Source organism: Sander vitreus, chromosome 4 (genome assembly GCF_031162955.1).
Source record: "Sander vitreus isolate 19-12246 chromosome 4, sanVit1, whole genome shotgun sequence".
NCBI classification, from domain to species: domain Eukaryota; kingdom Metazoa; phylum Chordata; class Actinopteri; order Perciformes; family Percidae; genus Sander; species Sander vitreus.
In genome coordinates, this window is record NC_135858.1 from 12,893,668 (window position 1) to 12,914,483 (window position 20,816).

The 20,816-nt window shown below is 39.7% G+C and overlaps 3 protein-coding genes across 4 annotated transcripts; 1 reads left to right on the forward strand and 2 right to left on the reverse strand.

The window, feature by feature from the left end:
• Window positions 1-933: 933 nt before the first annotated feature.
• gpr84 (G protein-coupled receptor 84) lies at window positions 934-3,126 on the forward strand. The gene is made up of 2 exons (XM_078247429.1): window positions 934-1,027; window positions 1,645-3,126. Exon 2 carries the CDS (start codon window positions 1,653-1,655, stop codon window positions 2,895-2,897), a length of 1,245 nt encoding a protein of 414 aa, XP_078103555.1. The 5' UTR covers window positions 934-1,027; window positions 1,645-1,652; the 3' UTR covers window positions 2,898-3,126.
• A 2,681-nt stretch (window positions 3,127-5,807) lies between these two features.
• stat2 (signal transducer and activator of transcription 2) lies at window positions 5,808-16,742 on the reverse strand. 2 transcript variants are annotated; one of them, XM_078248376.1, is made up of 24 exons: window positions 16,483-16,741; window positions 15,620-15,751; window positions 15,354-15,498; window positions 15,055-15,150; window positions 13,721-13,813; window positions 13,543-13,621; window positions 13,307-13,386; window positions 13,032-13,183; window positions 12,101-12,259; window positions 11,916-12,005; window positions 11,296-11,355; window positions 11,176-11,196; window positions 10,991-11,084; window positions 10,732-10,779; window positions 10,537-10,620; window positions 10,268-10,366; window positions 10,018-10,153; window positions 9,660-9,712; window positions 9,172-9,257; window positions 8,922-9,058; window positions 8,614-8,802; window positions 8,334-8,388; window positions 8,021-8,112; window positions 5,808-6,654 (listed from the first exon to the last, which is right to left on the reverse strand). In XM_078248376.1, the coding sequence occupies exons 2-24, from the start codon at window positions 15,748-15,750 to the stop codon at window positions 6,425-6,427; spliced, it is 2,409 nt and encodes an 802-aa protein (XP_078104502.1). In that variant the 5' UTR covers window position 15,751; window positions 16,483-16,741; the 3' UTR covers window positions 5,808-6,424. The 2 variants fall into 2 exon arrangements, with proteins under 2 accessions (XP_078104502.1, XP_078104503.1); XM_078248377.1 differs by lacking the exon at window positions 8,021-8,112 and having other exon boundaries at window positions 6,505-6,654; window positions 16,483-16,742.
• Window positions 16,743-18,540: 1,798 nt separating this feature from the next.
• apof (apolipoprotein F) lies at window positions 18,541-20,358 on the reverse strand. Its single transcript, XM_078247430.1, has one exon. The coding sequence runs from the start codon at window positions 20,335-20,337 to the stop codon at window positions 19,033-19,035; it is 1,305 nt and encodes a 434-aa protein (XP_078103556.1). The 5' UTR covers window positions 20,338-20,358; the 3' UTR covers window positions 18,541-19,032.
• Between the last annotated feature and the right edge of the window lie 458 nt (window positions 20,359-20,816).

The window sequence follows — 20,816 nt, forward strand, 5'->3', positions numbered from 1 at the left end:
AAGGAAAACACAGTAACTGTGGGAAACACAATTTAAGAGAAATCATGAGCAAAATAAACTAGTTTGTTCAGTGTAACTTCAGTTAATGTGTCCCCACTCAAATGGTTTCCCTGGTGACTCCCTAGATTATTTCCCAAATGACCACTAATAAAACAACCATGTGCCAAGCACGTGATTTTTCAATAAGGAAATTATTTAAATATTAAAGACTGCCAGCCATGTTTTCCCAACTGTACCACTATGCACAATTGACTAGAAAGGTTTTGGTGTCTTACTGTAATGGAACAGTTTAACTGTAAGACTACAGCAGCAGGTATTTGCATTACCTGCACATTTTTGCTATACAAGCTACATGCTCGCAGTCCCATACAAAGACTGTGGAAACAATAGGGCTAAAAGAATCTGAGTTATGTTATAGAAGTACTAGTAAAGGTCTGTGTGATATTGGCCTATACAAATACACTTGACCACAAACTCAAACTTTCATAAATGTATGACAAGCATTGTTAAGTAGTTTTCATTTGACTTTTTATGTATATTTCTTTTCCTAATGTAAATCATATAGCATATCACAATTTATTTTAGTTGTACACATACTCCAATATTATGATAATGTGGGTACACAACACATGTTAAACAAAGTAATGATCAAAATAGTTCATCTACTGAGGTGAAGTCCTGTTTTGTTTACACAGTACCTTGTGATAAGTGACGTACATGCAGTATGCAGACATCATAGAATAAAACATATTTTACTCATATTTTCCCCTTCTTACCACATTTGGTTATACTATTTGAAAGAAAGTGTTCTTTAGGAAATACGCAAGATCTCGCTTCCCTAATTTAGACATGAACTGGAAAAACCCTACCGTTTCATTGTGTAGAGGGGTACTTAAGCAATACAGAAGATGCACATAAAATGTAACACCAGCAGGAAGACAGACATTCGGCACACCAGATCACTGCAGAGAATGACACAGATACACATCAACAATTAGTAAGACTGGCAGAAATCTTAAGCTTTAAGGTGAGAAATTCCTGTGTTTTGTTTTAAAATAGGGGCTTTTACTTGCCTTTTTTATTTATTTTTTAATCAAAAAGATCCCTTAAATCCCTTGAAAGGGTTTTTTATTTTTTCTACGTTTTATCAATGTTATATATCTTTGTTATATATAATGTTATAGCTTTATTGTATGCAATTTTTCATTAATTGAGTCATAATCTATGTGCATAATCCACTTTAGTGATGTGAATGTATAAAGTGGATGAAAAGAGTTTAAATGAATATCAAATAATTTCAGAATTTTTGAGTAACTGTAAAAAGGGCAACTCTTTTGAGGTCATACACAGGACTTGTTACTATTTTGTTCATCTCTTATTCATACTTAACTCCATTGGCTAATGTTACAAAATTATTTGTGCTTGCCAGACAGTGTATTTTAGGTTACTAGTGCCACAGCAGTTGTACACAACAGTTACACAAATTATATTACATTTGATTATCCAAAAAATGAAAAAGAAAAAAACTTGAAAACGAAGGCTTCTGTCAGAGAAAGGTCTTTGTTCAAAAGGAAGTGGTGAACCACTGGTTTCTGTTTCCGTGAGCAGTACAAAGAAGCTAACCTATATTATGATTCTGGTTAGTTAACAGAATGCTGATGAACTACACCAACCAAACAGAGGATGACCTCTTCTCCTGCTACAATCCTTCAGTCGTAGGCTACCGGTACTTTGCTGTGCTGTGGGGATGTGCTGTGACCATCACTGGTACGGTGGGAAACCTGATGACCATTCTGGCCTTCGCCTTAGACCCACGTCTGAGGACTCGCTTCAATGTGCTCATCATCAACTTGGCTGTAGCTGATCTCCTGTACTGCACCGTACTACAGCCCATATCAATTGACTCCTATCTACACCTCAGGTGGCGCAGTGGTCAGCTCTGGTGCAGCATCTTTGGCCTGCTCCTCTTCCTCTCCAACTCTGTCTCCATTATCACCCTCTGCCTGGTAGCAGTGAGCCGATATCTACTGGTCACAAAGAGGGCTGTGTTTGAACGTGTCTTCTCTGACCGTGGTCTTATTCTACTCCTGATCTCAGCGTGGGCACTGGGCCTTGCCAGCTTTGGCCCTCTCTGGCCTGTTTACGTGTTTGTGCCACAGGTGTGCACATGCAGCTTCCATCGTACCAGGGGTCGTCCCTACAGCACCATCTTGCTCTTTTTCTACTTTTTTGTGGGTCTGGGCTGTGTTGGTGTATTCTACTTCCTCATTTACAGACGTGTCAGGATTGCCGCACAAGCTCTGCTCCGCTACAGGTTCAGCCGCCGGTCCTCCAGGAAGAAACCAGCTTCTTCAGCACAAGGGACTGATGACAGTGGTGTAGAGAGTGGCACGGCAAAGACGTGCAGCTGTGAGGTGAGCAGCCAGGTGGATTTAGCCCAAAGTATGGATGAGATCACCTGTCAAAAATCCTCCAAATCTGCCCAGAGCCCTGCCGAGGCCCTAAATTCATCAGCAACTAATTCTCCCCCTGATATCGTCGCAACATCACCTTCAATCACACCTGCTCTGACCACTGCAGCACCCTCTTCCCAATCAGCAACTTCAGGAGATGATGACGAATTTAAGCGTGTGACACGCATGTGTTTCACAGTTTTTCTCTGTTTCGTGTTCTGCTTTGTCCCCTTCATGTTGCTCAACATAGCAGACAAACAAAACCGTGCCCCACAGGTACTGCACATGTTCTCTGCAAACCTCACGTGGCTCAACAGCTGTATCAACCCCATGCTCTATGCTGTCATGAACAGACAGTTTCGACAGGCCTACCATGTGCTGCTCACCAGGGCTGCTGCACCATTCACCTGCCTCTGGACCTGGTGTTCAACACTGAGATCCTAAAGTTTAAACTTGCCTGATGTAAACCCACTATAATAATATTATTCTTGTGAAATACACATAGACATATGCGGCTACATTCAGCCACTTTTAACTTTTAAGTTGCTTTTCTGTTTCATTAACATTTCAGACTGCATTTACTCTGTTTGCTTTTTCAGTATATTATGTATGTACAAGATTACATTATGTGTTTGTGTCATGTATGGAATAAAGTCTATTTTGTAATATATAATCCACTGTTGCATTCATAATATTGAATTAGCCAATAACCACTAGTAGTTTTTTCTGTGTCTATTACATCATATGAGAAACCACCAATGTTACAAAATCAGCACAGGATATTCTTCTCGAACACAATATGCCTTATTTCAGTAATTCCGGAATTTATGACTGCATTGCCTATTACATACTGATAGTACATGACTAATGCCTTTGTTTGACATATGGGTGAAATGTGCTTGTGTATGCATGTTTGAGTTGTGTCAAGGCATTCTATCTATTTTTGACCCTCTAGGCATTGTTGTCAAAGACACTGAACCTTGAGTCCCGGCAGCACTATTTTTGGCGGTGTGTGCCACTAAAGTTTTAACGCCTGGCCTCAGGACTTCAAGTTCAGTCAGGTTCAACTTTGACCTTTCTATGTGTAACCCACAAAATTACAGAGCCTGTAACCTGAAAGCAATGGCAACACCTAACACAACACCACCTTAAAATCCTCAAATGGGCCAACCAAATTTATGGATAATAAACAATGTTGGTGACAAAAACCTACGTTACACCTTGCCTCCACACAACGCGCTATGTTCACCAGGCTGTGAGCACAGTTCATACCTCTGATCATGAGTAGAGGGCCTTACAGAACCTACAACTAGTGGGGCAAAACATTTTTATTCTGGCCTGAAAATGGTACCATTTTGTTACCTAAATTAAAAGAGTTTATCCCCTGTACCATGTCTACTTTATCTTGGAGTGCCCGGGCAGTTGAGCGGTTAAAGATGACAACCATGAGCCACAAGGGACCTGTTGTTCGACAGCGTTTTTGGGGCTTAAAAACACAAAAAAGTGAAACCACCCTCCAGAGTGGAAATCTTAAAAACGCTGCACCGTCGCGTTCCCGTCTAAAGGTTAAAAACGCACTGTGTGAGTGTGTGTGTGTTTGTGCCGTGTGCCGTGTGTGTGTGTGTGTGTGTGTGTGTGTGTGTGTGTGTGTGTGCCGTGTGTGTGTGTTGCATGTGTGAGCCGCGTGTGTGTGTGCCATGTGTGTGTGTGTGTGTGTGTGTGTGCGCGCCACGTGTGCGCATTGTTTGGAGCAATACTGTAACTCCACCTCCTCGTCTGTCCAGACAAAATTGTCAGCTTTTGTTGTTCGCTTCGCGCTACTAAGGAGAGGAGAGGGAGAGAGGAGTGGGAGACAAGTAGAAGGAAGGTCCAAAGTCCACCCCAAAGGGACTTACCACCTCCAACAGAAAACATTGTTCACAAACTGCTCCAAACAGCTCTATTGTAGTCCAGCATTTACTTCCGTGACAAACGTGCGTCACTTTGTAACACACGTTATAATGCTCGCCTAGCTGCTAGCATGGCACTCCCTCATACTCTGCAACTGACTAGCTAGCAGTACTTACTGCGCATGTGTGACTCCCAACAAAGATGGTACAGAAGTGAGATGTCTCACTCTGTAGCTAAAACAGAGAGTTCAACACACAGGGTGAAAAGAGGAGCTGCAGCAATGTGCAGTACAACAAATATATGGTGTTTTCTGAAAATTAAACCATATAAACCTATTCTGGTACAACCTCTAAATACAATTATGAACCTGAAAATGAGCATAATATGAACACTTTAACTCCATCCCAAATTTTATTGAGAATTAATCTGAACTGTATTGTGATATTTCACTATGGACTAAAGTGTTGGACTGACAGGTATAACGTTAGGGGCTTCAGAAAGTGTTTTTTTGCACACTTTGTTTGAATTGTAGATGCCATATTAAATGGATTTTGTCTGTCAATCTACACTCAATAACCCATAATGACAAAGTGAAAACATTTCTTTAGAACATTTTGCAAATTTAATTAAAATTAAACTGAAATCTTTAATTTATATAAGTATCCAGATGATACTTAATTCAGTATAGTCCAAATTTCAGAATGCCGCAGTAAAGAGTCCGAATAACGTTACTAAACTGACATTTCAGTTTTGATAGATTGTTGTTTGATGTTTTCACTTAGTCATTATTGTCGTGGTTGGGGTTTTTGTTTCCAGTTTTCTAGTTCTTTTTTTGTGTGTAATATATTGCCTTATGCTGCTCTGGCAACTAAGAGTAAAAACATTTACACACCGACAGATAAAGCTGGCGTTAACATAACCTAGCTAACGTTACAGATAATTTTCAATCAACGGCCACAACAGGTAACTGACACGTTAGCTATAGCTACGTTTCAAATGGCACAGGGCAACGTGTAAAGGTATGTTTCTGGCCACCTTCCGAAAGTAAGTTAAGTAACGTCACTCACTAACCTTTTAGATCTTGTTTGTCTTTAGTAACTCCTGAGAAAAAAAATCTGGTTCTTTAGCTTGTTAGCTAGCTAGCCCCGTTTGATCGTCCGCTACTTTATGCTGGCACTGCCTTTGCTGAAACAGGTGTCTGCTGTTGATGAGGGTGAATAAAACGCAACAATAATGTAAAATACTTGAAGATAAAACTACTTTAAAAGTTACAAGAGAACCTAAAATCTCAGTAGATAGAGAAATCTCAAAAAAAAATGAGAAATGAGTTTGATTAAGATTTGGTGCTGCAGTCTAAAATGGGCTCGCTGCATCATAATAACCATGAACATAGAATCATGATATAAAAAAATTATACCTCATTTGTTAATATTTCAGTTATTAACAAAAGGAACATACAATCAGTCATTTCATTTCACTTTTATTTGTGATAACATTTCGATTTGAATGAGCATGTTAATATAAAAGCATATAACTTAAAAGGGAGGAAGTGCCATATGTCAGTACAATTTATCACAAGCTTTCGCTTAATACATCCATGCTTTAGGTGGCAACAATACAGTATCTAAGCAACCACAAATGGACTCAAAATAAACATTAAAACAAACTATGTGCAGTCTGCGCAATGTACTCTGCAATACCTACAAAAGAGTTTAAGATGCATGATAGTTAAGGGGTCTAGTACAGGTGCCTGGGACAGTAGTGCCCAAGATCGAAAGGTGTCTGATGGTATGCCACTAGGGGTACAGCGGCATATGCGGATCCCATGTGTGGTATGCTGCTTGTGTTCCACTGGCACATACCTTTCCTAACAGCAGGTGCGGCTTGAAAGTGGTAGGCAAGGATAGTGAAATTACTTTACTGTTACTGTCAAGTATTTCATATTAAGAAAGAACTTGTTTGCGGTGGATTTGCTACGTATATCCTACAATTTTATGACATGATTGTTGTAACGTAAGTAGCTACAAGTTAAGCTGATTATAAATGATACAGTAGTTTGGTTAAATATCCACAACAGAGGCTTATTGGAAAATGCTTCCACAGGATTGTGGGGGCTGGCAATTACTAAACCCTGGAAGACTAAACTCAGCCAGCTCCAGCTCATCTGGCATGTCAGAGTCAACGAAGAGGTTGGGGTTGTTGAGATACATCAGTAAATCATCCTCTATGGCTGCAACGGAGCCAGACAGCATGGGATCAGGTTGATACGTTTCCAGAGGTGACTGCAGAGGATGAGGACTCCCATCTTGTTCTGAGAGCAGAGAAAGGGACAAGAGAAAGATACTAATTCTGCTGCCATGGCTGTGTTGTTTATTTCTGGTACTGCTTTCACAAAAATATGTGCTATGCAACCCCAAAATACAAAAGATTTAATTACAGACTGATTTTGCGCAACATTCTCATGAATTGCATGCATTGATACTGGGTTTATGTTTAATGTTTATTTTCTTTTCAGTTTGTTCAACTTGTTTAATAGATCGATACCATTCTCATATTTTTCCATTAAATATAAGCCAACAGCTGGTTCTTAGCTTAGCTCAGCTCAAAGATTGGAAATGGGGAAACAGTTAGCCTGGCTGTGTCAAATTGTAATCTGCCAACCAGCTAAAGTTCACTGATTAATACATTAATGACTATTTTTTTTGGTTCTGAGCAGTTGCCAGGCGACCACATTCAGCTGGATTCTCGCGATATCACCAGATCACGAGAGAGAATCGCATATCACACAAAAATCCATCTTGTCAGGCTTCAAGTAATGCATTTGTGTCCGAACAGCAGCGGACCGAACCAATCGGCGTCCGGTGAGGAGCTACTGGCAGCTAAGGTCTTGGTTTAGGTGTGTGTGACTCGGCGACTGTTCGTTCTAGAGGTTCTGGTAGGTGGATTTTGTTACAATTTAAAAAAAAGTGTATTTCTTAATGTCCCAAACTTTTGCTTTCACCAAAATGGTACGTGGATCTGCATGCAGTCAAGCTCAATATTTACTAGACTAAAAGAGAAACATATTTCCTCAAACTTTTCTACATGTCTTTTCAAACCCTGAAAAATATATTTATAATGGATTGAAATGTAACCACTGTAAGATCAAATGCTATCGCTACCACAATTACTCCTAGTGATAATAATAATTAATAATATAGCCATATTATCTTTGATTTTATGATTGATCATTACTGGTGGTATTGTTTCCTATGGCTATGTGCTGTTTTTATTTTACAGTGTCTTTCAATTGATGTTAATAGATAGACCAAGCAAAGTGTTAAAGTATTCAAGCATCAGAAGGGAGAATAAAAATGCAATCAAAATTGAAATGAACATGTTGGTAACATTTTTGCTCAAACCAATCTTTGCACCTGTTGGATCATATGTTCAGTAGAGCAGGCTACTGTATACATGCATGCAGTAGAAGCAGCCCACAGCCCCATGAGATGTTAGTTAGGGGTTCAACAATTTCATAGCTGTCGCCTGACATCAATCTAGACAGCATCTTCCCCACTGATTTCCTACACCACAAGGCCAAAAGAGAGAGGGGAACACAGAGCTCTGTGACAAAGGGAGAGCGATTTGTTGGATGAGGTTTTCAGCTGGATGGGACAGCAATGAGAGCCATGACTCACCAGCTGTCTCTCCAGACAGGCCATTCATTGGCTCCAGGCCTTCACCCTGTGCCATGTCAGAGGACACGGGTGACCTAGCCTCCAGTGTGTTCCTACATGACCAATGACAAACAGTCATTACAACCAGTTGCTCATGTCATAACATAAAAAAGGGGGTGGGTACACTACTTCTTAGATGAAGCAAGTGCACTTTTAGTTTGTAGTTGTTGTTTCTGTAGAACTAGCACATTTACAATACAAAGGACAATTTTGTATTAATTCAAACAAGTAAGACACTGTAAACCAGCCTGGAGAAAATTAGTAATATACTTACTCCTTGGAAACAAACACCAGTTTGGTTTTGATGTACTTTATGTAAGGACTGTCACCTGAAAGAGAATGAGTCATAAATGAATGTGTCATTCATCCACAACACCATCACTATAGTGTAATTATACACATGATTACTGCAAGGCAAAACACCATTCAAGTAGCATTGACTAAAACAGCAAATGGCATGTTTTAGCAAGAGCTAGTGTTTCTGGCAAATTTGTTTTCCAAAAATATTAAAGTGGCAAGCTAAAGGAGTCAGCAAAAACACTTGATGCCCTTACTTCCACTCCTCTCAGAGTAGTATCTTCCGAAAGCCTCGTCTTTAGGGGTGTTGGGATATAGGTAGAGCAGAGGATTTTCTGGGATATTTTCAGCTTCTAAGATCTGGAAATTCCTGATGATTTCATGAAACGGGATCTGGCAGAGGTCAACTTTGGTGAAGGGTTGGACTGTCTTTACATCAGGCTCACCTACAAATAGACAGTGGTAAAGGTAAGTTTAACTTATCTAACAGGACGCTTGTTGGTCTACAATGTAACATTTTCAAAAGAAAAAAAATTAGAGTCATTATGAAATAAAAATATCTTACCAGTTATGGTGGTGTCTACCCAGGAGAAGGTGATTCCTCCAATGACACTTTCACTGAAGCGCAACAAGAACGTGCCTCTTTGTTTCTTCTTCAGGAGGGACTTCTCTTTGCCTTTGCTCACAAAACCCATGATGAGGCTACAGTACAGATAAAAAGTCTTACATAAAACAAGAAATGTCTCCCAATTCCCAGGAATTAAAGGCATGGGATAAACTGCTACATATTAAACCAAGATTAGACTAAAACATACCCTTCCCTCCACAGGTCTTCAAGGTACGTCTTCACCATCACCAAGATGCCATCAAACCACACCCAGAAAGTGTCAGGAATATTTTCCTGTAACAGAAGTGTTTGATACCATGTTAGGAAGCTGACATGCACATTAGTACTAAACACAAAATAAATTATGGGAATTCAGTCATTAGTTTTGCAAATATTTGGTCATAAACCAAAATATTCAACAAACTGACATAACATGATGGTGGCTCTAGAGGAATAAATCAAGGGATCACTAAAACAGCGACAATTCAGCTTGAGGGGTGACAGGAATGTTTGTACCAAAGGTAATGGCAATCCTTCCAATTGTCGACATTTCACTCAAAACCGAAATTCATGGTGACACCAGATGGAAAAGTCAGGGGATCACCAAAGTTGAGATATTTTGAGTCAAGTGGTTAGGGTTAAGGTTAACCACTCAACCCATGTTGAAAAATATTTTCTAGGATTCAGTATTCTTACCTTGCTAAATTTTGACCAAGGTACTTTGTGGGTGTCGAAGTTCTGCTTCTTTCCTGGTGGGATAGAAACAAAGATGCATTATACAACTCTCATTCACTGACATCATCTATAATAAATCATGCAATACATTTTTTTACACCATGTTTCTAGTGCTGACAGTTGAGTTGTTTTTTATCTTTAAATGTAAAACCAATCAGTCTTAAAGATGCATTATAGTAACTTGTGTCAAAATTGGTTCAAGGTGTTTCCTGATATTATGTTTGACTCACAGATGAATGAATTCAGCTCTTTTTATAGACAGAACTGCAAAAATAAGCAAAGACAAGCAACTGAAGCAGACTATAGCAGCAACATTTACCAAAGAGTCTGTGTGCAATCATTTCCAGCTGAGCCTCATTCAGACCACGTTTAGTAGCAGAGAGAAACTGCCAGCTCAACATCTCTCCAAACTGCAGCCAAGGGGCTGCAGGAGAGTTGGCAAAGAACAAGACATCCTGGAAAACAGACCCATATTAACAAATATATACACAATTGATTTTCAATGCCTTCTTAGCACAGGTAAACTACAAAATGCTACATGTTGTGTGTTAGTCATGGGGATCTCTCACCTTGGTGTCCAGACTGAGCAGGTTGAACCAGAGGACAGACGCCCAGGCACTCTGCTGCTGGCTGGAGTTGGAGATGATGACCACCGGGAGGGAGGAGGCCTAGGTTGGGTGCCAAAAAATACAAACAATTTGTATTTAGGTCATATTTCCATTATCAAGACAATAAAAACAATGATATTATGCTTAATTTGTATATAGAGCACATGTAGTGTAATGGCATGTTTATAAAGCTAGCCATATTACAAGAAAAGAAGTAGAAGAAACTCCACCTGCAACTCAACCGACAAGCCTTTCAGTTCAAATACAGTGTCGAAGTAGATGATGTGCAGCTCCTCTGTAACACTGAGAGAAATCTAACACACACACACACAAAATTATTTGGTGTGTCACATCTTCTTTAATTATGACTTACTGAGTTAAACTAAGCAAAGGTTGTATCTTTAGGACTGCCGAAGTCAACTCACATCACTGACTCCTTTGCCGCCACCTCCAGACTTCTGCTCCTTCAGGGTCTATGGACAAATAAGGTACACAAAAAACAACAATTACCACCTGCTGGAGACTACTTTATGTGTGTACTTGATAACGTAAACAGTTAAGTATGTTACAGGATTTATCCTTCAGATATCGAAATTGTATTAAAGGACTTATATCTAATTGTTGATACAAGTTTCCTCAGTAGTCATTTAATATTTTTTCTCTTTTCAAATCATTATCACTCACAAGATGTCTGAAGTCTGCCACCATGCCTCCACTCTGGCTCTCTACCATGTTCAAGGCCTTACTTTTGGTCCCCAGAACATTAAAACGCCGATATCTACAAACATACAGTACAAGGGTTTAGTTCAAACAAATTCACAGTTCTTCTAAAATTAAGGGAAGCTGAAGTTATAAAAACAAATATTCACCCTTTGATCTGAGGAGCCTCCCTAATTTCAAGGGGGAGAAAAACAGAGCAGTGACCACAGGGGGGCAACAAAACATCATAATGTGTTGTTTAAAGTCAAGAACAAAAGGAGGAATCTCACCTGTCCATAGATACATTCACTTTCATGGAGTGGTTCAGCTCAGGGAATTTAACAAGAAGCCTGAAAAGATTATGTCAGGTGTAAGATTTTAGAAATATTAAGATACTAAACAGTAAAATATGAAAAACAGGAATATAGGAACGCTCTCAAGGTTACACTATAGAACAAAATAAGTGTGATGGATCAAAGTCACATTTGGGAAAAGAATAACAGAAGGCTTTGCAGAAAAGCATTCATTTATCAAGATTCTCCTTATTATTCTCATATTAGTTAAGAACTGCTGTAATGTTTATGTAGTGAACTATAATCCACTACAGGCAAAGTGAACTGAGGTTAGGTGCATTTAGCTCCACTACAACCCTCTGTTACGATCTGTTTGTGTAGCTAAAAGTACATTGTGCTCTTTCAAATGTCTTGGTTGCTTCTTGTCAGTGGCCTGACATGTACAACTATCATACTAATAACTGCATATGTATTTATGAAAAGTGATACTGATTATCACATTACAATGAAGGCATTGGTCAGAATGTGCCGAGTAGTCTATAAATGATGTTACAAACATGTAGTTAAATTTAAATAAATACTTAGCATTGTACTGTTGCCTGGAGTGGCACACTGACCTGGTCTTGACAGAGAACTGGACGTTTGTGCGGAGCACCAGGGGTCCTTTCCCCTGAGGCATGGATGGCTGAGTCTCAACCACAAAGGAACTTCAAGAAACAGTAAAACAATGGTGTCAGGAAATTTCACAAGTAAATCATAAGAGAGCAAGAGAGTGTAAGGAAGTGTTTCCTAAAAGAGAGACCTTTTGAGTAAGTTTTTTAGAAGAGTATCTGCTCTTCTCTGCAATACAGGTTTTTGGGCCTTCACAGGGTCGTTGTCATAGGACACTTTTCCTACCAGCTCCTCAAGCTTACCAAGAAACTCCCACACCTGGAACAGACACACTGCCACACAGGTGAACCTACAAAACAAGAAGAAAAGAGCAAAAGTGATGATGTTCACACCAGTGTTAATTTTGTTAACGAAAACTATGACAATATATATTCATCAACAACCTTTGTTTCCATGACTAAGACGAGACAATGACAAATTGCACCAACGTACTTAAACACTAACTGGGACTACATCAACATGCAATATTGTTGACAAAAGAAGATGATATAAAAATGTAGTTTAAAACATTTAAACTTTACCAATAACTTTCTTTATTTTCATTGACAAAAAAGGGAAGCAGTTTTGTGTCCTGTGCTGTGTGCGTCATATCAGGACTAAATCTGCTGACTGTAATCACTAATAATTACAATTAGGAGGACTCAAAGTAACTGCAAAGCTGCATTCTTAATCATACAACCTGTGTTTTTAAATCAGATAATGTTAAGACAAAATCTTATGTGAAAAGTTAGACTAAAATGACAAAATAATTGGTTTGGGCTAGACTAGATTAACTGAAATGTTCAATATAATCTGACAAAGGTAACACTAGTTAACACAAGTCTCAAAAAATGTAAAAAAGACCAACAAATGAAGACCACAAATGTGATAATAGTGGTGGTGGGATTGGGGAAGTCTTAAATACAGCCTATAAAACAGCATGTTTTTCTTCAGCACTTAATTGAGTTGAGTGATTATTGATATAACTTTTATGGGCCTTTCAGACACAACGCACTGGGCTCAGCGCAGCAGCAGCGTGAGCTCGGAGCCAGCACGCTGAAAAACACTGGAGATGAACATACCACTTTTCTAGCTGATCCAGACAAACATTGTCTGGAGCGCCAATGCAGGCTTTCTGCTGCCTCCTCTGCCACTCCACCAGCTCCTTCTTCACCAATATGTTGATCAGATCATCAGTTCTGTCCAGGCACTTACTTAGGTCTGACAGTGTGCTCTAAGAAGGTGATTTTATGAGACAAAAATGTGTTATTATTTTTTTAATTAGGAAAAGAATTGGCCTGAAGAGATGGTGTTATGTAAAAAAATAAATAAATAAATAAAATGAATAACTCCATACCTTTCTACATTCATTCAGTCTGTTGACAAGTAACTGAAGAACTTTCATTTGTTCCTTCTTCACAGCCTCATCTACCACAGCTGTATAACCATTTCCACAGAGGGATCACAGTTTCCATATAAGACAGACCAAAACAAAAGAGAACATGAAGCTGTGATTCAGGCCTCTTTATTACTCATCCTCAGAGACCATTGTCACAGTATGCAAATATAACCAGAACTTTTTAGTCTGCTTACCTTCCATCTTGTGAGTTTGGTATTTAAAATCAAACTCGTCTTGCTGCTCCTCCAGACATAACATTGTATGTTCCATGCACTATATCCCAAAAGTCCAGCGGGGGGGAAAGATGAATCAACTGTACGATCTTTCAACTACAAAGCACAACATAATGGCATAAAGCAACATAATCTGCACCTGCACTTCATTCTTGAGGCCAGCTACTTTACGTTCAAGGTCCCGTTGGCTGCTTGTCTCCATGGCTTCCGGCTCTACACACAAAAACTGGACCTGCAACAAAGCAAAGGAGTAGGAGGAGCAGGTATAGAGATTAAAAGTATTTCAGATGTGATACAGAGTAATATTGCTGCAGTGCAAAGAATAAGTGTGAGTGAAAGTGGCAGTTAAAACATATCACTGCTTGGTGGAAAACTGTTGCTTTTTAGCCCACACACTGAGTCCTGTTGTTTGTTTTCAGTACATGTGGTGCTTTCTAAATAACGACCAAAAACCATTTTTCAGAACTACTGAAAAACAGACTAAACGTTTGATGGAAATTCACACTGGACACCTTCAACATATGTGTTATACTAACAAAAGCTTTAATTAAAGTTATGAATTAAGTAATAGTACTGCAGACACATCCACTTTTGGTGACTGACCAAATGAGTAATTTCAAAACAATGTGACCATATGATAAAATGTTTGTAGAAAAAAAAAAAAACAGGTGACAACTGCCCTTTTCTAGAGCTAAATGTGTGTGAGGGCTGGGCGATATGACAATATAAAAATGCCATTGCGTTGTCGAAAAAAACAGCGGCCGAACTGCGTTATGGCAATATTTACGCCATTTGGATTTTACCATGTGGTTATTTCATATAGAGCAGGGATCTTCAACAGGGGGTCCGGGACCCCTAGGGGGCCTTAGAGTCAATGCAGGGGGGCCTCCAAATTAGTCTTAATTTTTAAAGTTTTTTCAAAAATGAAAAAGTCTTAACATGAATCTAACATATTATCAAATATAAATCCCCACTGATGATAGGGTTCCTGGCCTATAGGTAAGGTAGTCACTAAGGCCATCCACAGATACAGGTAATCCTAAAGATTCACTGTGCCACATGTATGTTTTAACATTAAAACATGATTTATAAAATCATGCCAACAATTTTTAGGCTATTTTAATAGCTTAATATTCTATGCAAAAATGTATGTATAAAAGGTTTTAGGCTGCTCTACATGTTATTTTAGGCCCAGTTTTATATGCAACTTAATTTTATACAATATATGCAGTAGGGGGTCCCTGCTCCGTCTCTCTTTCAGTTAAGGGATCCTTGGCTTAAAACACGTTGAAGACCCCTGATATAGAGCATTTATTTATTGAATTACCAGAAAACATGCTATATCGTTAAAGAGTTATGAAATGACCTATATAAGATTTTGGCCATATCGCCCAGCCCTTATGTGCGTAATTGTTTTCATTAAATATTGTATGAGCAGCAGGATGTATCAAGTTGATGAAATGTTGCCTCAACCTGCTCAGCCAGATCAGCACTCTGCAGGATTTCCTTCTCTTTTCCCAAAAACCACAGGATTGTGTTTGCCAAGGCACAAGGTTCATCCAGGTACTTCTGTCAGGGGAGACAGGTCAGATGGATATCACAGTCAAAGTTAATTACTTAAAATGATCAGCAAAGGCAGGAGCACCTGGAATGTTTATATAAAAAAAAAAAGAAATATTATAATATTTATATTCAAGGTGGATATTTCCAATTTAAAACAAATATGTCCCACAACAGTTCTTTTGTTTTCCACAAATCCCATCCAGACAAACCTGAAAGTTCTGTTTATAGCGTCTTATGTTGTGCTGCAGTAACAATGACTCCTCCTGAACAAATCGGCTGTGTTGTATATCCAGATTCTCCAGCAGGACCTGGAATAGCACCATGGCAAAGTCATGGTCCCGTGCTGCTCGTTGCCTGAAAAACAAAAGAACAAGATACAAATAGCAGAGTGTTTTACAAACAGGGTAATTTACTGTGATCATTGGATAATATAATGTGGGTTGAACGATAACAGGGGCAAAAGAGATGAGATTACCATTCCTGCTTCTCTATCCAGGCTGACAGGTAGTGCCGCACATCCATAGGTAAAGCATCCCTGTCATAGAGCTCATGTAACTGCTGTGTGTACGCAGCAGGCAGCTTCCTCAGTCTGTCCCACTGAGCCATCCTTTGTTTGATCAGGGGAAACGCCAACATGCAAAAAAAACAGTATGAGTTCACTAAAAGCCACACCAAGAACGATGTGCGCATCCACACTGCTGAACGTTAACGTTCTGTAAATAGGGGCGTCTAGCACGCACTGCACGATCCAGCAGACGCTGCAACGTAAAATTGCATTAATGTCCATAGTAATATTGTACAAATTCGTGAACTCGGTGAACATGAACCAAAAAGAAGAAGGTTATTGTCTACCGGCGGTCCCTGACGGCGGTGACGGGACGCCGCACGAGCTCCAGAGAGCCGGGGATAAAAGCAGGCAAGCGGGTGTCAGATCTGAGCACCGGAACGAAACACCGATAGTATGATAATAACATCCAAAATACAAGATCTCAGTGGTTTCTGTTACATGAGACATACTTTTAAAGTATATGTATTTATAGATATCGTTTTTGATTTGGACGGCCCTTAAAAGACACCACCATTACATTTAAATGTGACGGGTTCATGAATACAAGTCTGTAACGTTAATCGACAGTTGAAGGAGCAAAGTGCAACTCTTGAGATGACCTGTGACAGCTACTATACTATTGTGTGACATATATTGACTGCAAATTGTGTTATTATGTTTTAACAAGCCATTGGAAGTTGAGACAGAGTATACTTAATTTGTATGTTCGCCAAACTGTCAGTCAACAGCGCGGACAGGGCCGATCCATTAGTAACAACACATTTACTCACCTTACTTTATGCTGTCAGTCCAAGTGCAACTTGAAATGTAGCTAGCTAACGTTAACGTCAGTAACAACTGTTAGCTAACTGGTCATTTAAGACAGGCGCATAGCTCTTGATTCTACGTTACTAGCTAACGTTAGCTGTAGCTGTTGTTAGACGTTGGTAAAACAAAACAACTTCCAAAAGCAAGCAGGCGTGTCAATATTATTTCCTTAATTTTTGTTTTCTGAATCATTGGATGTCTACCTATCCCTCCCAAATGGTTCTTCTGAAGATAACCATGGGCACCATTTTGGCTCTGACACAACTACAGTTAAGGCAGTTAAGAGCCGAAATGTCCGAGTAAAGTAGCACAGTTTCCTCGTGAGTTAAGAGCTAACAGCTCATTGGTCGATACGGACACAGAACAGTACGCGCTGTTGGTACACTTTCACGTCAATCTGTAGCGAGAGGGAGTGGTGAGCAAAATAGAAACTGATGGCCCAATCTGAAAATTTCACGAGAAATGAGGTTGTGAAAGCGATAAAGTGACGCACTGGTTCCAAATCAATAAACAACTAAACAGGTTATGTGTTTCTGATAAACCAGTCAGAATAACAAACTGCTGTATAGTTTGATCTATGTTAATGCATGATATTTGATACGTGGCCTATTGAGTTAATATTTGTAAGTAGGCCTACTCTCAATAACAAAAGATCGAGTAGGCTACTTGCTAAAGAGCAAGTACTTAGAAATTGTACTTCAGTAAATATAGGCTACTTATTCATTATTTACCAGCACTGCTACCAAAATACCACTTCCAAATATTTAAGCTATATACAATGGGTAGCCTATCAGTTAACTTCTTACACTTTTTTTAAATTAACAATTTAAAATAATAACCCTAGTGCTATTTTACTCTTTTTCCCACTCAGCTAATCGACTCTTATTGGATATTACAATAATAACAGTAGCCTAGCATTTAGTTTAGGCTACTCCTTCCTTCCTTCATTCCAGGTCCCACTCTCCCCAGTAGGTGTCATACTTGCCTCACCGTTACAGAAATAAGTTTGGATTCTGAATAAATGAATTATTAAAATTAGCCATGAAGAAACTGTGAAAGGAATTGTAGAAATTCTGGGTTCCTGATTTTAAATTTGTCCACTACAGCACCCCCTTCAAAATGTATGGTCTCGATGTATCACAACGATTTGAATCAACATCAACAAAAACTACCATATATCTGTGCTATGGATAGATGTGGAAAAGAGAAAGGTTCAAAACTGAGGTTATCCTTCTAGACAAACACACATGTTTTTTAACATTATTAAATAGATCTTAAACTAGTGTAGCTCTTTTAATCAAATCAAATCCCTTTCCACCCGGAAGCAGGCGTGTGTTCCCGTACTGGGCTTATCTGATTAAACAACATTCAGCCTGATCCTCATCTCTTTCCACTAGATTTAGAGAGCTAATGTGATATGTTTTACCTACCAATTTTATGAGAAAGTAAGACTACTCTGCAATACAAACAATGAGTGTGTGAAAAACTACCACACTGACAGGCACTGTATACACACATATTGATTTAATATGCAATTTATTGACATTTGAAGGAAAAAAGAATATAAAAAACAAAATTTAGTTCTCAGTCTATTGTCCCTGCAATTAACACCAGAGGTGGGAATGTGACTCTGACCTGACCAAACGGTATAATGGAAGAGAAGAAAACATCAAGAGTGAACAGAAGAACAACATTGGTTGGAAAGGAAAATGGAAGTCTTGAGGGATTGGATGTTTAGTTTCCTGAGACCAGTTCTTCTTCAAAAATGTCTGCTTAATATTTGTTCAACTATCTTTTTTACACAAAAGCAGCTATTTTTCTACAAGGAAAAAGGTTGTTAGCTTATGTTACGTTATGACCATACTAATTTGTTTATATATATATATATATATATATATATATATATATATATATATATATATATATATATATATAAATAATTGACATTGTTTACAATTAATGTGTAATTTAATTAAGTTTTTACTTTAACTGAATTTGCATTATATTTTAGGCTAATTCACTGACATCATCTTCAATTAAGAATAATCATTGTGTCAAACTTTAAAGGTCCCATGGCATGAAAATGTCACTTTATGAGGTTTTTTAACATTAATATGTGTTCCCCCAGCCTGCCTATGGTCCCCCAGTGGCTAGAAATGGCGATGGGTGTAAACAGAGCCCTGGGTATCCTGCTCTGCCTTTGAGAAAATGAAAGCTCAGATGGGCCGACCTGGAATCTCCTTAAGCGTGTTTTACACTAGACGCATTCAAGGTGGCGCGCGCCATCGTGACGTCAAAATGACTTAATATCCTTATGAAAATCGAGTGAGTAATACAAAAACTTGTAATCTTGTTTTCCAATTAATCTTAAGCCTAGTAAACCGATATGTTACTCTTCAGACATGTCAGTTAACAAACATTGATCCTGTGTCATTGTTTGAAAAAAAATTATAAACTAATTATAACAATATTTATTGCTAAAGTTTCACAGCCTGATTTATTGATCCTTCAGTCTACTGGATGGTGATGACGCCCTCCTCCCAGCTGAACTGGTTCACCAGCACATCGTCTTCCTGCTTCATGGAGTTGAGCAGATACTTGACACCAGCTTTCACACCGGTCTTCATCCCTGCACCCAGGGCGTAGCCTGCCACCCCGGCAGTTCCCCCTGTGGCGACCATGAGAGCATCCGTGCCAAGGTCAACCGCACTGAGGATGGCTCTCTCCTTGGCTGTTTCAGAGCAGTTGACTGAAGCATAATACACAGCTGTGCCAAGGTTGTAGAGGGTGCTGACTGCAGGGATCCACTCCATCACGTTGTACACACGCTCCTCGCTTTTGTTGATGCAGCTCCTCTGGGGGCTTCGCTTCACCCGATGACCCAAAGCAGCGGAGGTCAACTCAAAAACATGGTCCTCTGCGCTGCATTGACGGATCCAACATTCAGACACTGTGGATTCAGAGGGCAGGACGTGGCTGCCTTTCTTAAACACTGCCTGGTACTTTCCAGGTTTGAGTAGTCCACTGCTGGTCACACCAGCACACAGGACTCCCAGTCTCTCGCAGGTGCTCACAGCCTCCTCTAGATCACCTGTGGCTCCTTCCACAGCTGTTCCTGCCAGTGTGGTTCCCCTCACCCTGGTCCAACCCTCACAATGCCCTTCCTGTTTGGAGGAACCTTCTCCCACCATGGCCAGCTGCTGGATGTTAAACATCACAGCCTCTATGTGGCGCCCTGCTTGATCCCTCCCTGAAGACGATGCTGCTGATGCAGGTGCAGGTGTTGATGCAAACTTGCTCATCCTCCTCTCTATCAGACCCTCCACCTCCATCAGAAGCTCCTCCGTGTCCGCCACTCCCAGCAGGCTGTACAGCTTAAGCACCAGGGACTGTGCCTCTTGTGGGCAGCCTGCCACCAGCAACACAGGCACTAAAGAGAGACCCAGGAGCTCCTGGGGGAACATGGAGGATGATGGGTCGACCACAGTGCTAGCAGACAGCAACTCCTCACAGCTGACATTCCCCTGAATGTGGAGATGATCTTGAATCTGCCCCTGAAGGTTCGCCCTGAGGACTGACATTATATGTTTGGCAGATCGAATAGGATCAGGATTTTCTGCTGCTGATATGCCGAGCTGTGTTTGGGATCCCAGAAGAGACTGATGATCTGGTTTGGCTGTCTCCTTTCCCCCTTCATTGAAGTCAGCTCCTGGAAGCGTAATGTTTCTCCGCGCAAGAGGAGGTGGGACCCTGCACAGAGCCTGTTCATTCAGCAGGAGCTGGAACACAATCAGCCACTTCAACTTGGAGGACATCATTCCAGTCTTGTTGGAGCTTTCCCCCCCCCAAAGCTTCTACATTAAACACAGGCGAAAAGAAGAAGAAAAACAACCCAACAACATAAGAAATTAGTTCTCATTGTACTGTAAATTCTGCAACCAAGCATGTTTGTCTTTACTTTCACGCAGAGATTAATTGGCTACAGTTTCAGCTAGAGACAGTTTTGTGGCTGCACCTGTTTCACTGCAGACTCTAAAAACATGTTAAATGACTCATTACTCTTATTCTGTAATGTTTTTTTAGTCAATTGTCTATGTTTTTTTGATTTCAGAATTGTAATCCAGTCTGCTTGGAAAAAAAAGCCCAATGTGGAGTAAAATACTTATTGAATAGCCTAAAATCTTGAGCAGGAACACTGACGAAAAACAGTTTGTCCATCTATGACTTAAGTTATGAGTAAAAAACTATTCCAGTGTCAAGATTATCACATTAAAGGTGATTTTCTTTTAACAAACTA